Genomic DNA, 13,426 nt, shown 5'->3' with positions numbered 1-13,426 from the left:
CTGAGACAAAAAGCCACACAAATACTTAACTTCAAAATGCTACACAATTCTCTACAGGAATCATCAAATCTAGCTGGCAGTGAACAGAATGCAAGCTCTCCTAAATCACTGTGTGTCCCCAAAGACCTTGTCACTTCCCACATCCACTCTTTAACTAAAGATAGAAATGAGCTGTAACATTCCACTACCACACAGAAGCATCTAATTTAGGTATATAAATTCTTAATCATCATTGTTATTTTCATTACTTATACAATGACAGCTGGCTGCTCCTTTGGTCAGTTCTGCAAAAGAGCAGGGAAGTTACATATTTTCATACCTGCATAAGCACGTGCTTTAGAAACAGGCTGCTACTGTTTACTTAGAGCTGGCAAAGTTCTGGTTGCAACACCATTCCTCACTGATGTGGTTCACCTTGAAATGTCATCATAATAAACAAGCATCCTCTCTGGTTTGTTTCATAACCAGGAATTCATTGCTGAATCATTTCAGCTTCCCCTCACTGTAATCTGCTGCTTTTGCCACATAATTCCTGATTGCAGCATGGGACACTTGGAGTTAGGTTACCCACCTGTTTTGCATAGTTTGACACTTTGTTTGCAACCACAGCACATTGAGGCTTTTGAGATCTACCTTTGTCCTCAGTGGTTGTATTTCAGCTTCCCCTTTTGCTGGCACCTAAATAGAATGTTCAACAGTTAACTGTGCATAGAAGGATCTCCTTTCCCTACAAATATTCACACTGACAGTGTACTCTTTTCCACCATATTCCTGGGAGTAAATGACATCAAATTTTGTCATTCTGTCTATCGTTTTATTTTAGCTCAACTGAAAAATATCTTATGAATCCTCATAAACTGTAAACTGAATAGTGTATGCAATATGGATGTGTGGATAAGAGCACACTCTGAATTCCTTCCATTTCTTTCCTTTTATGATTGGCCAATAAACAAGACCATTAGTGTAACATTTGAAATGCAAAGTAAAGCAAATAAGTAATATTCTCTTTATTAATTTTTACATAAACAGTGTGTGGAAGATGTTACAGTGATGGAGACAAGCTGATGTCATAGGAAAAGCACATTCTTACAGTCCTAAGTAGGTGTGTGGCCTTCTAGTCAAACTTTGAAAAAAAATATTGAAAATACAGTGGTGCAGGAATGTAGTTTATAAGTCAGATAACACATGAATGGGAAACTGAGGACTCACAAATGCCATTTTAAAGTTGTAAATTGATAATCGGGAGATTCCCTGTTTTAGGGAGGCACATTTATGATTAGCATCTGCCTTTTTGCTCCCATCCCGCCAAACTGGAGAACAACAATTCAGGATAGAAACTAAGAAGTCTTTAACTTTGTACCTCCAGCGAAGTAGCAGCAGAGAGAGAAAAGAGCACACTTTCTCTCCGAGCCCTCGGCCGGGTGTTTGCCCAGGCGGGATGGAGCCTGCGGTGCCTCCCCGCTGGCAGGGCTGAAGGGGTGTGGGAGAGCCACGGATGTGGCAGCAGCAGCGGCAGCAGCAGCGGCAGGATGTCCCGCCGTGGCAGCGGGCGCTGCCGCCCACCAGGTGCCCTCGGGAAGCCACCCAGGCTCGGTGCCCTGTGCCGCAGAGCCGGCTGGCCCCGCTGGCATCCCGCAGCCGCCCGGCCGGGAAGCGCCGCCTGCCCAGCCCCGCAACCGCAGCTCCCCGGGCCGCCTCCGCACCCACCCCCGCCCCAGCAGGGAACCAAGCCCTCGGGGCAGGAAGGGCAGAGCCAGGCCAGTCCTGGTCTCTGCGTGCAGGAAGGTGTGGGGCAGTCGGGAGCCGGCGGTGAGCGTGCGGGGAGCGGGAGCAGGTAGGGGACGGAGATGTCACCACTGCGGCAGGGCCGGGAATGGACCAAGGGGCCGCAGGGACGGGGCGGGACGGGAGGGGACGGGGCGGGACGGATCTGCCGCGTCAGTGCGGGCACTTTTTCTCCTAAGCCTCTCCTGTCCCGTCCCAAGCACGGTACAGGGAGTGCTGCTGCCTAATGCAGGATGAAAACCAAGGCTCAGAACTGCCAGGCCAGGCTGTTCCCTGCAGCACGTCACTGGCTGGCAAATGGAAATACGTGCTGTGATTTCGGTCGGACGGCACTGGGAAATACCCATGTTGCGGGAATGTTCCGATTGCCTGCCTTCCAAAACAGGTCACAAAGTTTCCTGAGAAGGAGGTCACCTTCCTTCCTAAGCTTGCTATCACACCAGTGTGTTCAGTATTTTTTTGTTCACCTTGCATCACCTGGCTGTGAAAACAAAGAGCTCTACAGCTACTGTCGCAACATACCTGCCTAAAATGTATGTCACTTAGCCTCATTACAAAGCGAGATGGAAGCTGAGGCATCCGGGATGAAACGGGCCTGCAGGGTCTAGAGGAAGTCATTTGCTTTAATCCTACTAGTAAAGGCAGCTTTAAAAACCAAGTCTTTAATAATGTATTTTGTACCCACACAGAAGAACACTGCGAAAGAACTTGCTGTTTGAAGATCAACATCTTTTTTACAATCCAGATCTCAGTGTTGCAACGTATTGTGTTTCTGGGTTTACACAACAGAAGAGTGGTGCTTCTACCTGAAAAATCATGTGCAACTTCAGAGGCATCCAGAAATTACTGCAATACATGAAAAAAATTTTTGTTTTACTCATTGAGAGCATCTTCTCTATATTTTCTCTACGCAAAAAATCTTTTGCTGGTGAAATAGTACTTATTACTGGCTCTGCAAATGGGATCGGAAGGCAGGTTGCCTTAAAACTGGCGCCTTTGGGAGTAACCCTGGTTCTCTGGGACATCGATGATGAAGGCAACAAAGAAACAAGCAGATTAGCCCACCAGAAGGGAGCCAGCTGCGTGTTTGTGTACCATTGTGACTGCAGCAATAGGGAGGAGGTCTATGAACAGGCAGAGAAGGTAAGGTCTGACTTCTTGCTTCTTTTTAATAGAATACTGGATTGAATTTATTGCTTTTTTAGAAATCTGACTATTCCCTAGAGGGAAGTTATCACATTGGGCAATGCCTCTCTCTTTTTGACAAGTAGTTTCCAGATGGAACTTAAACTATGGTTGCTACAAAGTATCTGGGTTTAGTCAGTTCCGTTGAGATTTATCCATTTCCAATCGTCACTGTGAGATGATAAAGTTTAGATTAAGAGTATTGTAAAACACACAGCAGAGATTAATTTCCATATATCAGCTTATTCAGACTTTAAAATTTCTTTTAGATATCAATAAATAATTTGAAAATAAATAAATCAGTAAATATTGTAAAAGGAAGGTTATTTCCTTTGCCTATTTCTTTAGAAAACTGTAGTTCTTTAAGGTTGATGTGGGATGTAATGTTTTCAGAAATGTCATTTTGGATGTGGTTGGTCTCAAGTCAAAATGATGATTCATTTTCAGTTCATTTTCTGATTAATACAAGTAGAAAATAAGGTAGAGAAGAGATCCATTTTTTCTGAAATTCTTCTGCTGTTCTGACATATGGTTTTTAAAGTATTCTTTTTTTTTTATTATTATATTGTCAGAGTTCAGAAGTTGGACACTGAAGTAACATTATTAATTTTTACTTTTCCTTAAACTGCTTGAGAATACTTCCTAATATAACTTCATTTATAATCCAGATAGCTACTCTTTCACTTTATCCAAGTGAAAACTTCTGCTAAATTCTCAATGTATTTGCTTATATATTCATGCCTATCAAGTCACATCTTTGGCATTTTGTGTCTGAAGGCATACATCAGAGGAAACAGCTAAAATATTTCATGACATATGGATGTTGATAGATTGTTTTAGAATAGTCTTCAAATGTAACATTAACTTTCTACAAATTGTAAGTGGAAAGAGTAGTTAATTTTAACTAAATCAGATTAAGTCTTTCTGAGTGAGGTTATGAAGTTTGAAACACTTTTTTTGCTCAATAAACATCCCTGAGAAAAAGTACTTCTAACGAGTAAGTTGGATTCAGGATCTGTAAATATTTGGAACTGCAGTTCTCACACTTGCAGTCAGCAAGGGATTATTTTACCCATTCTCGTAATTATCATGTGGGGCACAGGTCACTAACACTGCACAGAAAAATATTCCACTTGGGGCCATTGGTGCTAGGTGTTGAGCACCACAGGTGGTATCCTGGAATTACCTGGGAAGTAGTAATGAGGATATATTTATTGTACCATAATAGTATGTCCGCAGAGATGAGCAAGATGCTGAGTGTTCAGTCCTGTGCTGACGCAATGTGCAGTGCTCAAGGATGAGGATCTTTGCCAGGGGCTTGGTCAGTACATGTGATGTGATCCTCTCACCTGGGTGAGACATTGATAATAACTGTGAAAAATTTGGAAGCAGTAATTTCAGCAATCTTAATATCTGTTATCGCTTTGCAGTGAGATAAAAATTCTATCTGAGCAAATTGTGGGCAGTACTTCATATGTGACTTTCGATCCTAATTTGGAATTGTACCATAAATCAAACAGATTTGCTTCTTGAAATTTCTTTTGGAAAGTACAAAAAAAAAAACTTATCCTACAATCTACCAAGATTAAATCTCTTTTAAAAAATTTAAATAGGCATTTAATGCCTATTTCCATAAATACTATCTCTTTCTTGCAAAGACATGCACCAAATGAGTAATTTACACTCATGTAGTTAATTTCTTTGTTGGACTTCATTATCCATACTGTACATTTTGAAATAGTTTCTTTGCCCTTATTTTAGCTCAGTATTAAAAGGTTTGTTTTGTGCCCTCAAGTAATTTTTGTCTCCAAACACATTGACCAAATCAGGTACTGGACTCCAGCCTTCAGAATCTGCTGTGCCCACATCAACAAACACTATTCTGAAGTGTGCAGACTGACCTGCCAACAGAAACTTAAAGAGCAGTTTACAATTTAAAAATTGATGTTAACAGATCAAATTATTGTTAACAATTCCAACATATTCATAGGTATTTGCATGTATTGATCAGTCATGGTGGAGACAGACATTAGATCAAGAGTTTTTCTATTATGGGCCTACTCTACTCTTGCAAATACCTGCAAAATTTTGATTGGCAATATGAAATGCCTTGAGCTTGGATACAGAAGAGAAAGCAATAGCAAGAAAGTTCAATTGAGTGTTTTAATTTGGTATACTCAGTGCAGAAAAACCTAGGTATTTTCCCATAACGTAAATTTTCTTTCTAGGAAACAAAAGAGTCCATTGAAGTCCCTAAAGAAGAGGTTTTAGAGTAAACTGGTCAAGTGAACAGCAACTAATTTCCAGGAACAGGCAGTATCAGTTTGGGAATTCTGACGGAAATCAGACATGGATTTGAGGGACTAGAAATGCAGGATATGTGTTTTGTTGTAACAGAGGATCAAGGAACAAAGCTCAGTAAATATGCCAAAGAGCAGTTGAGAGGTTACAAATTACAAACCTATCTTACACAAATTGGTAGAAATTACATTAATAGAAGAATTAACAGACACCTAAAAAAATGCATAATGTAGGATTATCAGCTTGACTTCTTCTAAATGGAAGCCAAGCTTCGAGTATATTTTGTAGTAGTGAGTAAACAGGACAAATGATGCCATGGTAAATTAAATGCTGTTAATGATTAAAATATAGTCTTTACTGAACTCTAAGCTTCTCTGAGAGAGCAAAAGGAACGTCAAATGTTTGGGCATCAGATCCAAGCACCTGTTTCCAGCACATGTGGGATTTTTATGTTTTGGTGATCATACTATAATTTTTGAGACCCCCAGATAACAATCCAAATTCAGCACAGAAATCTGTGAGACTGATTCTTCATACTATTAGTAAATCTTGACCATCTGTTTTGATATAACTCCAAATCATGGGACAAAAACTTTTGGAAAAGAGCCAAGTGGACCTAATGATCATTCTGTCTGTCTGTCTATCTATCTATCTATTTATTTCATGGTAGATGCTTTTGTACTCAGGGGATTGGTATCCCCTAGTTATCTGTGCTGAATTTTCCCCAGTTAATTAAAAATTACAGGGAAAAGGAGTTGAACAGCCTTGGCAGAGGAATTCAGGTTCTCACAATACCAAAACAGGGAACTGGAAATATTCTGATTGCAGTTAAAGCATGCTCACAGGGCCTGCTAAAGCTTTGTCAATTACTATCTCAGGTTTTTTTAGAAGCTAAAAGTATTCTGGAGTTCAGGGAGCAATTAGACAAATTCAGGGATGGGGCAGGGTGGAGAATCACTGTGAAATATTAAATAGAATGACACAGATATATTATAGCTCTCAAAAGATCCTAAGTTGCAGCACATCAAAAGTTAAGTACTCCAGAGACCTTAGAGCCTGGGTCCCTTTGTCATTGTTTTCCACCATGAGACAGGGGCAAGGGGGCCTTATGTAGACCTTTGATCTGATGCAATAGCAAAGTTCTTACATACTTGTGTTTACAGAAGAGATATCAATTATTGTAAATATTACCAAACATTTTCATAAATGAAGCACAAGAGGCAAGTCTACCTTCTAAAGTTTTCTGTTTATTCTTTTTTTTTTTAATTCAGGTTAGAAAAGAGGTTGGGGATGTTACTATTCTAATCAATAATGCTGGCATACTGATTGGGAAAAAGTTCTGTGAGCTTACAGATGAAGATTTTGAAAAGACCTTCAGAACCAACTTCTTCTCACAAGTCTGGGTAAAGTTTTTTGTGGTTTTTTCACTTCTGAGTAACCAAAGGGTACAGACAAGTATGTTGGTGTGAAAATCACCTTGGTTGCATCTACCTTAAAAACTCAGCTTGGAATAGGGATATGAAGGACCTCAGCTGGGGGAATATATGTTTTCATAATTATCCTGTAATTAGAGACACAGCACACTGACAGTCTCCCCAGGATGTCTCAGTAAGATTAGCACAAACCTGCCTGGGCACTCTGGTAAATCAAAGTTTGTGCAACTGTATCATGAAATATGCTCTACCTGTAGCAGCTGTGATTGAAGGTAGTGCTGATATGATGGCACATGACTTCCCTGCTCCTGATGTTTGCTGGCATCAGAAGGCTTTGCCTAACAGACTTGCAGCATTCAATGAGACATAGCCATGGTTTACTGGCAGACTTGGCAGTGTTACATTTAGAGGTGGACTCAATGATCTCTAAGGTCTTTTCCAGCCTAGATGATTCCATGGGTTTTATGTTGCACATGTTGGTGTCAGTCTTCAGGCTGTGCTTTCATTCCTAGTCACCATCTGATTAAATGAAATGACATCGAAAACTAATCTGGCTAGTAAGAATTTGTTTTGTTTTCTTACCTGTGAAAGAATTTGCTGTTATTTAGTATCTCAGTTGAATTTAGGAGGTTTTTTATGGGAAAGAGTGTTACTATTGCCCCCTCTTACACTTTTTGGTTACATGCCTGAGTGAACAGCCTGCATCAGGGAATAATATGGGATTACAAATCCTTTGTTAAAAGACAGTTCTCTATAGGAAATTATTGCTGAGAGAAGTTCTCTAAGCATTCCCCAGCCACACTGCATCATTCTTCCAAATACGTGAGGAAAATTAACTCACAAAGGTGTTTCTCCTGATAGGTCTGAAGAAACACAGGGCAGGAGGACAGTGAGGTGCTAGGCACTCACTTCTGGAGCTGAACAGGATTTCTCAGCTATTGAAAAGAAATTACTACTCTTGTCTCTTTTCCTTATCTTCCCCTTCATAAAACACCAGCATTTTTCCCAGCTAGTATCACCCACAGTGGTGTTCTGGAGGGCTGGAATTGCCAGTTCAGTTTGTAATATACAAGGCTCACAAACAGCTGAACACCCCTCCATGTGTTGACTTCTGGCTCCCTCTTGTGTATCAAACATTTGGCAACAGTCTCAAAGAGACAAACCGTGAGGAACCACGAAGCAGAGAAAATACAAACTTTGCTGCTTTGAATAAGATTATTTTAATGCTGTTGGATCTTGATATAGAGGACAGTCATTCATGGGAATGCTGTCTCTCATATAAAAATTCTTAGAGAGATAAAAGGTCAGTTGGACTTCATGTATAATGAAGGCCCAGAAAGCAAATCAGGTTGTGTAGCCTAATTCCGGAATGCAATATTTTTGTCATGCCTGTTTATAAAGGGGATTTTCAAATAAATATATTTCTATTCCTTTAGACTTGCAAGGCCTTTCTTCCAGCCATGGTGGCCTGCAACCGTGGGCATCTGGTTAGCACAGCCAGTGCAGCTGGATTAATTGGAAGCTACAGGGCATCAGGTCAGTATTGTTAACTGCCATTACAAATTAGATCTACATAAATAATCACTTTTCTCAGAGACCACATAAATGCTTGGCTTAAGCAGCCTGAACTGACAAGACCCTGTGCATGCCAAAGGTGGTGGTGTACTGAAGTGTGATGGTGTCACATTGCCTGACTGACACAGGGAGCTCTCTGCAGATTTTACAGTCTCATTTACAGAGTCTTTACTCCACAGAAGAAGGACAACACAGCTAATACATGAGAACGGGGAGGGAGCTTTGTATACAGGTTGTCTAACTCTTCCTCATGAGAGGTTTTCTACAGATGAATCCTCAGGGACCTGAGACCCACACATGTGTCACTGTTGAACCACTAGCAGAGAGAAAGAGTGAGGCTTCCAAATGTGGCAGAGTTCTAGTTTTATTAATTAATTCCAACTTTTATAAACTTTCAAAGATCACCCGGATTGGGCCAGTTCAAAACCTCCCCCTAAGCTGATTGGCTAGGCTTGAACTGCCTGTGTGTCCAGACACATTAATAACATTTCAATAACATCCAAACTTTATCTTTCTTTATAAAACACAGTAAGAAGAAGAGAAAAAAATCACACAGGAAAGAGTCTGTGCTTGCCACACACATGGGTATTACCAGGAACAATACATTTAGTTGGAGAATGGTTTTCAAATGCAGAAAGCATTTTGGCAGAATTTTCAATAAAATTAATTTGAATGAAGGTTGCTTTAAGCTATTTCACAGCTCAGTAATCTCAGGTGTTTCTCTCAGGAGAGCAGTCTGCTACAGTCCTGCCTATTTCATCAGTCTGGTTCTGCTGCCCAGTCTCTGCTCAAGCCTCTCTTACATGCTGATTGTATCTCTGAGGTCACTCTATGGGAATTCGAACCTGAGTGTAATAAGTGTCTCTTCCTTCTTCTGCTGATTGGTGGCATTACTGTAGTGTTTATTTGCCACCTCTTATTGAGGGCTTGTATTTGGTACTGATAATATGGGTCACGTTCAGCTGTCATCATGTAACTGTAAGGCTTATGGGAGAGGACCTGCCCATGCATGCATTATAACCTTTTACACCTTAGATATGTATTTTTAGGCTGTGTGATTCCATCATTCACTGGGGGTGAACTCCTGAAGAATAGCAAACTGCCTCTGGTGCCAGTCTCTGAAATCAGTCTTTTAGCAAAATTGGATTTTATTGTACCTAACAATTACTTTCATACAGGTTTGAAAAAGCCTAGGAAACCGCACATGAAGCACTGTATTAAAATACTTTCTTACAGTTGGAAAATTATAGAATAATTTGTGTTGGAAGCAATCTCTGAAGGTCATTTGCTCCATATCCCCATTTAAACAGGCCCAGCTTAGATCAGGTTGCACAGGGCTGTGTGAGGGCAAGTTTGGATCACCTCCAACAATGGAGTTCCATATGTTCATCAAACAAGAAAAATCAGACAAGATTCAGTCTTTCTGGGCAAACAAAATGGTATTGTAGTTGCAGCGCAAATCAGAAGTAATAGGCTGAAGCAGCATTTATAAGAAGGGTATCTCTACTTTAACATTAGAAATAGTCTTTTCTGAAAGGAAACCTGTAATATTAGAAGTTGAAGACATTCTGCACTGAAAGAATGCCTGGTTTGTATTTGAGTATCCGGAAATGCACAGAAGATGCTGAATAAGCTCATATTCCTATATCCCTTAACGGTGCACTGAAAAAAAACAAAAAAAACTTCTCTGTAAAGGATTCATTTTATCTTTAGGCAATTGTTCATCATTCATGAGAAGATCCAAGAATCTTCAGGTAGCATCACTAATATGGTTTAAATACTAATTACATGACTGCTAACGATAGAACTCAATAATACTGTCAGTCACATAGTATTACAACCAATTAAAATCTATATTGAGCTTTTACTGTGGTGCTTTTGACATTTTGCATTTTTCTTCTTCCTTCACTTTTCAGATTATTCTGCAACTAAGAGTGCAATCATTGGAATGATGGAAGCCATAAATTCAGAACTCTACCATGGAGGAAAATGTGGCATTAAAACCACAATCATTTGCCCTTATTTTATCAGTACTCGGTTAGCTAAAGGTTTCAAAAGCGCGTAAGTAAAGCTTAGGTCTGGTACTATTTCATATGTCAAAAATAATCAACACTCACCAGGTATATCCTATTTGGCTTCTGGCTGGTTGGTTTGATTTTCAGTTCAGTATTTTTTCCTTGTTGGCACAAACAACTATGTCTTTGACATAAGGAAATGCAAGTCTTGAATACAGTTAATAACAGAGACTATGTAATAACCTCCCAGCCAAGGAACAGTTAGGGATTCACAGCACTATTTAAGGGCTAAGGGAATCTTATTTGTCAGAGGAGTGGCCACTGCTGATGTTCTCTGCCCCAAGGGATTTTGGCAGTGTAATTACAGTTAGGGCTGTCAGGGTAGCCATGACCTGTCCTTATTAACTGTGCCCCACTGCCTGAACTAGCACATACTGTGCTTGGGAGTGACAATGGCTGTGGTGATGCTATCTGCTGGCTGCTCTGTGGCTGCAGTGATGGCAGAGGCTGCAAGCACTCAATGAGCCATTGCAAGAGTGCAGTACCTGTGATCTTGGCTTTTCAGTGCCCTGCTCCTGCTTCCACCATCCCTCATTGTGCAGCAGCAGATGTATGCAGAGCAGAGCCCTTCTCCTGCCTGCTGACAAGCCTGGTCCTCCTGTGTATTTAGCTGTCACCTCAGCATTTACTGTAGAAAAGAATCGCTGGAGCAACGATGCCTAGAATAACACAAAATATGGCTGAGCTCAGAAGTTTCCAAAGCTGCAATCACAGTCAGCTTACAAAAAAAGTCTTAAAACATAATATAATCAATGTGTTTTCAATTGATTTTGATGATAGCAGGAACAAAAAGATTTGGAGATTCCTTATCAAGACTACCTCAGGGGATGAGGGGATATGCATCAATCATTTAATTATGTATGTGTGTGTATTTATCTAAAAAATGAAGCTTTTATAATCTCATAAATATTTTTTCTTGTTTTACAGAAAACCCTGGTTGCTTCCTGTTTATGATCCAGAGTATGCAGCCTGCAGGATTGTGGATGCAATTAAAAAGGAAAAATTTTATCTAATCTTTCCTCCAGCTGTATACATTTATGGTGTGAAAATGTAAGCATGTGACTTGTCTTCTGACATTACCTTCTTTCCTTTGCTATATGCCTGTAAAATCAGCAGGAAAGTTTAGTCCAAACAGTCCTTTAGTTAGTATTCCTGCAGTCAATCCAGTAAGATATATCCAGTTTCAAAAAAACAGTGGGTTTGATTTTTTTAGTAACCTAGGTGAATAACATTCCTCTGGCCACTTCTGTGTCTAAGAAATGTAATAATCTACAGTTGGGTACAGAAAATTCAAAATTTTTCCTGAGACAGTACACTAGGAGCAATGCCTTGTCTAGCACTTTCTGCTTCCAGTCACTGCCTCCACTGCAGGCTGGGCTTTCACAAAATGTCTTAGTCTGTCATTTGTTTCCCTATTTATAACATTAAAGAACCAAATGTGTTATTGCCAGAAATTAGAAATAGTAAGCTCACACCATGTATTTGTCATTTCTTTATTCATAGGGTACTTTTTTTAAAAAAAATATTAGGCTAACTCAATTTTTGTCTCATCAGTTTCCTCCCTAGAATAGTGACACTACTCCTCGAGTCTTACGTTAAATTCCCTGAGAGCATGGACAAAGCCTTTGGTCAGAAGAAAAAGGATTGAAACCAAAAGTATTCTGAAGACTTCAAGTGCCATCTAATGGAACATTTTCAGTAAAAAAAGCACTTTTAATCATGTATATTCTTTGACAGAAAATCTACTTCTTTTATGCCATTTTACATTGGTCAGCACACCATTTAATTCTTCACAACTGTATTTTCTGTCTTCACTTATGGAAATTTTCTGAGTAATTTTTGAAAAAGCACTAAAATTTTAAATTACATAGGTATTATGTTAAGCCACCAAGCAACAACTTTACATGGACTGTAGTGTTTCCAGAAGGAAACTTCAATGAGGTGTCCTGTTTTTACTGTGGAAAAAGATACTGTTGCAAATCGTGGGAAACAAAATAAAGACAGGAAAAATAGCTCATGTATTCTAGGAAAATTAAGGGAAAAATCTCCTCTTATATTTGGAGAGAACTCACACCCATGACCTGGAACTGTCTTTAAATGAAATTACAACCTAAAGATCTTAAAGAACAAAAAAACTCCCCAACAACAGAAGTTCAGAGGTTAGTTACACAAAATATGTGCTTGTACTTAATGTAAGTTTTCAGAAAATGCTAACATAAAATGTTCATAATTGGCTTAATTTAAAAATAAATTAATTAACTGTAGAGCAGAATAGAGAATCTACAAACCTAGTTTATAAAACTCTGAGGAATTACAGAGAACATTTAACAACTGTCTACTGCCCACACTTGCCATCATATTTCAATTGTACTAAACTAAACCCATACTTACAGGCTCCCAGCAACAAATCCTTTTAAGAGTGCACACTGTTGAAACCCCAGTGTTTCCAGAGTATGCATGCATTCAATAAATTCTTTCAGGTATCTGTAGATATTACAGGGAAAACTTTAACTGACAGAAGGAGAACTCTAGCTGAAGTTTGGCTCTTCGAAAAGCAAGGCTTTATTGATTTATATTTTTTAAAACTCTCGAGGAGATGACTAATTGAAACATTATTTTCTTCCTGTAATGACACAGAAGCAAAGTCTAAATTGGCCCTTGCAGACAACCACGGTTTCCTCAATTGCAGGCAAATATGTTGAGTATTGGGATTTCCTTATTCTGCATGAATGTTACCGTTTGGCTATAGATCTATGATTGTTTTTAAATATGATTCCAGGAGTCAATGCAAATTGACATGACACTGTACATGTGAATGTACTGTGGGCCTGAATATCTTAATCCATAATTTCATTGCTGGTGCTGCAGAATTTAACAGGACTCATGAGGTGAGAGAAATACATTTTAAAATTACTTGTGAAATGAGACTCCCACTTGAAGTCATGTCACCTGCTAGTGACATTAATACATTGTTCAACTACCCATCATTTAAAATCTGAGGTTTCAGGATGAAATATTTGCAGCCAAGGAGCTCATTGTAAGGGCTCACTTTCCAGGATCCTTTTCTTATTT

General features: G+C 39.4%; 1 protein-coding gene across 1 annotated transcript; it reads left to right on the top strand.

The window, feature by feature from the left end:
* Positions 1–2,228: 2,228 nt before the first annotated feature.
* LOC146442019 (epidermal retinol dehydrogenase 2-like) lies at positions 2,229–13,223 on the top strand. Its single transcript, XM_085052878.1, has 6 exons — positions 2,229–2,928; positions 6,543–6,674; positions 8,141–8,240; positions 10,196–10,340; positions 11,282–11,404; positions 11,909–13,223. The coding sequence occupies exons 1-6, from the start codon at positions 2,602–2,604 to the stop codon at positions 12,000–12,002; spliced, it is 921 nt and encodes a 306-aa protein (XP_084909004.1). The 5' UTR covers positions 2,229–2,601; the 3' UTR covers positions 12,003–13,223.
* The last annotated feature ends 203 nt before the right edge of the window (positions 13,224–13,426 follow it).

The sequence above is a fragment of the Lichenostomus cassidix genome, chromosome 2 (genome assembly GCF_008360975.1).
Source record: "Lichenostomus cassidix isolate B80296 chromosome 2, HeHo_3.0, whole genome shotgun sequence".
NCBI lineage: Eukaryota > Metazoa > Chordata > Aves > Passeriformes > Meliphagidae > Lichenostomus > Lichenostomus cassidix.
This window is presented reverse-complemented; position numbering and strand designations above follow the sequence as displayed.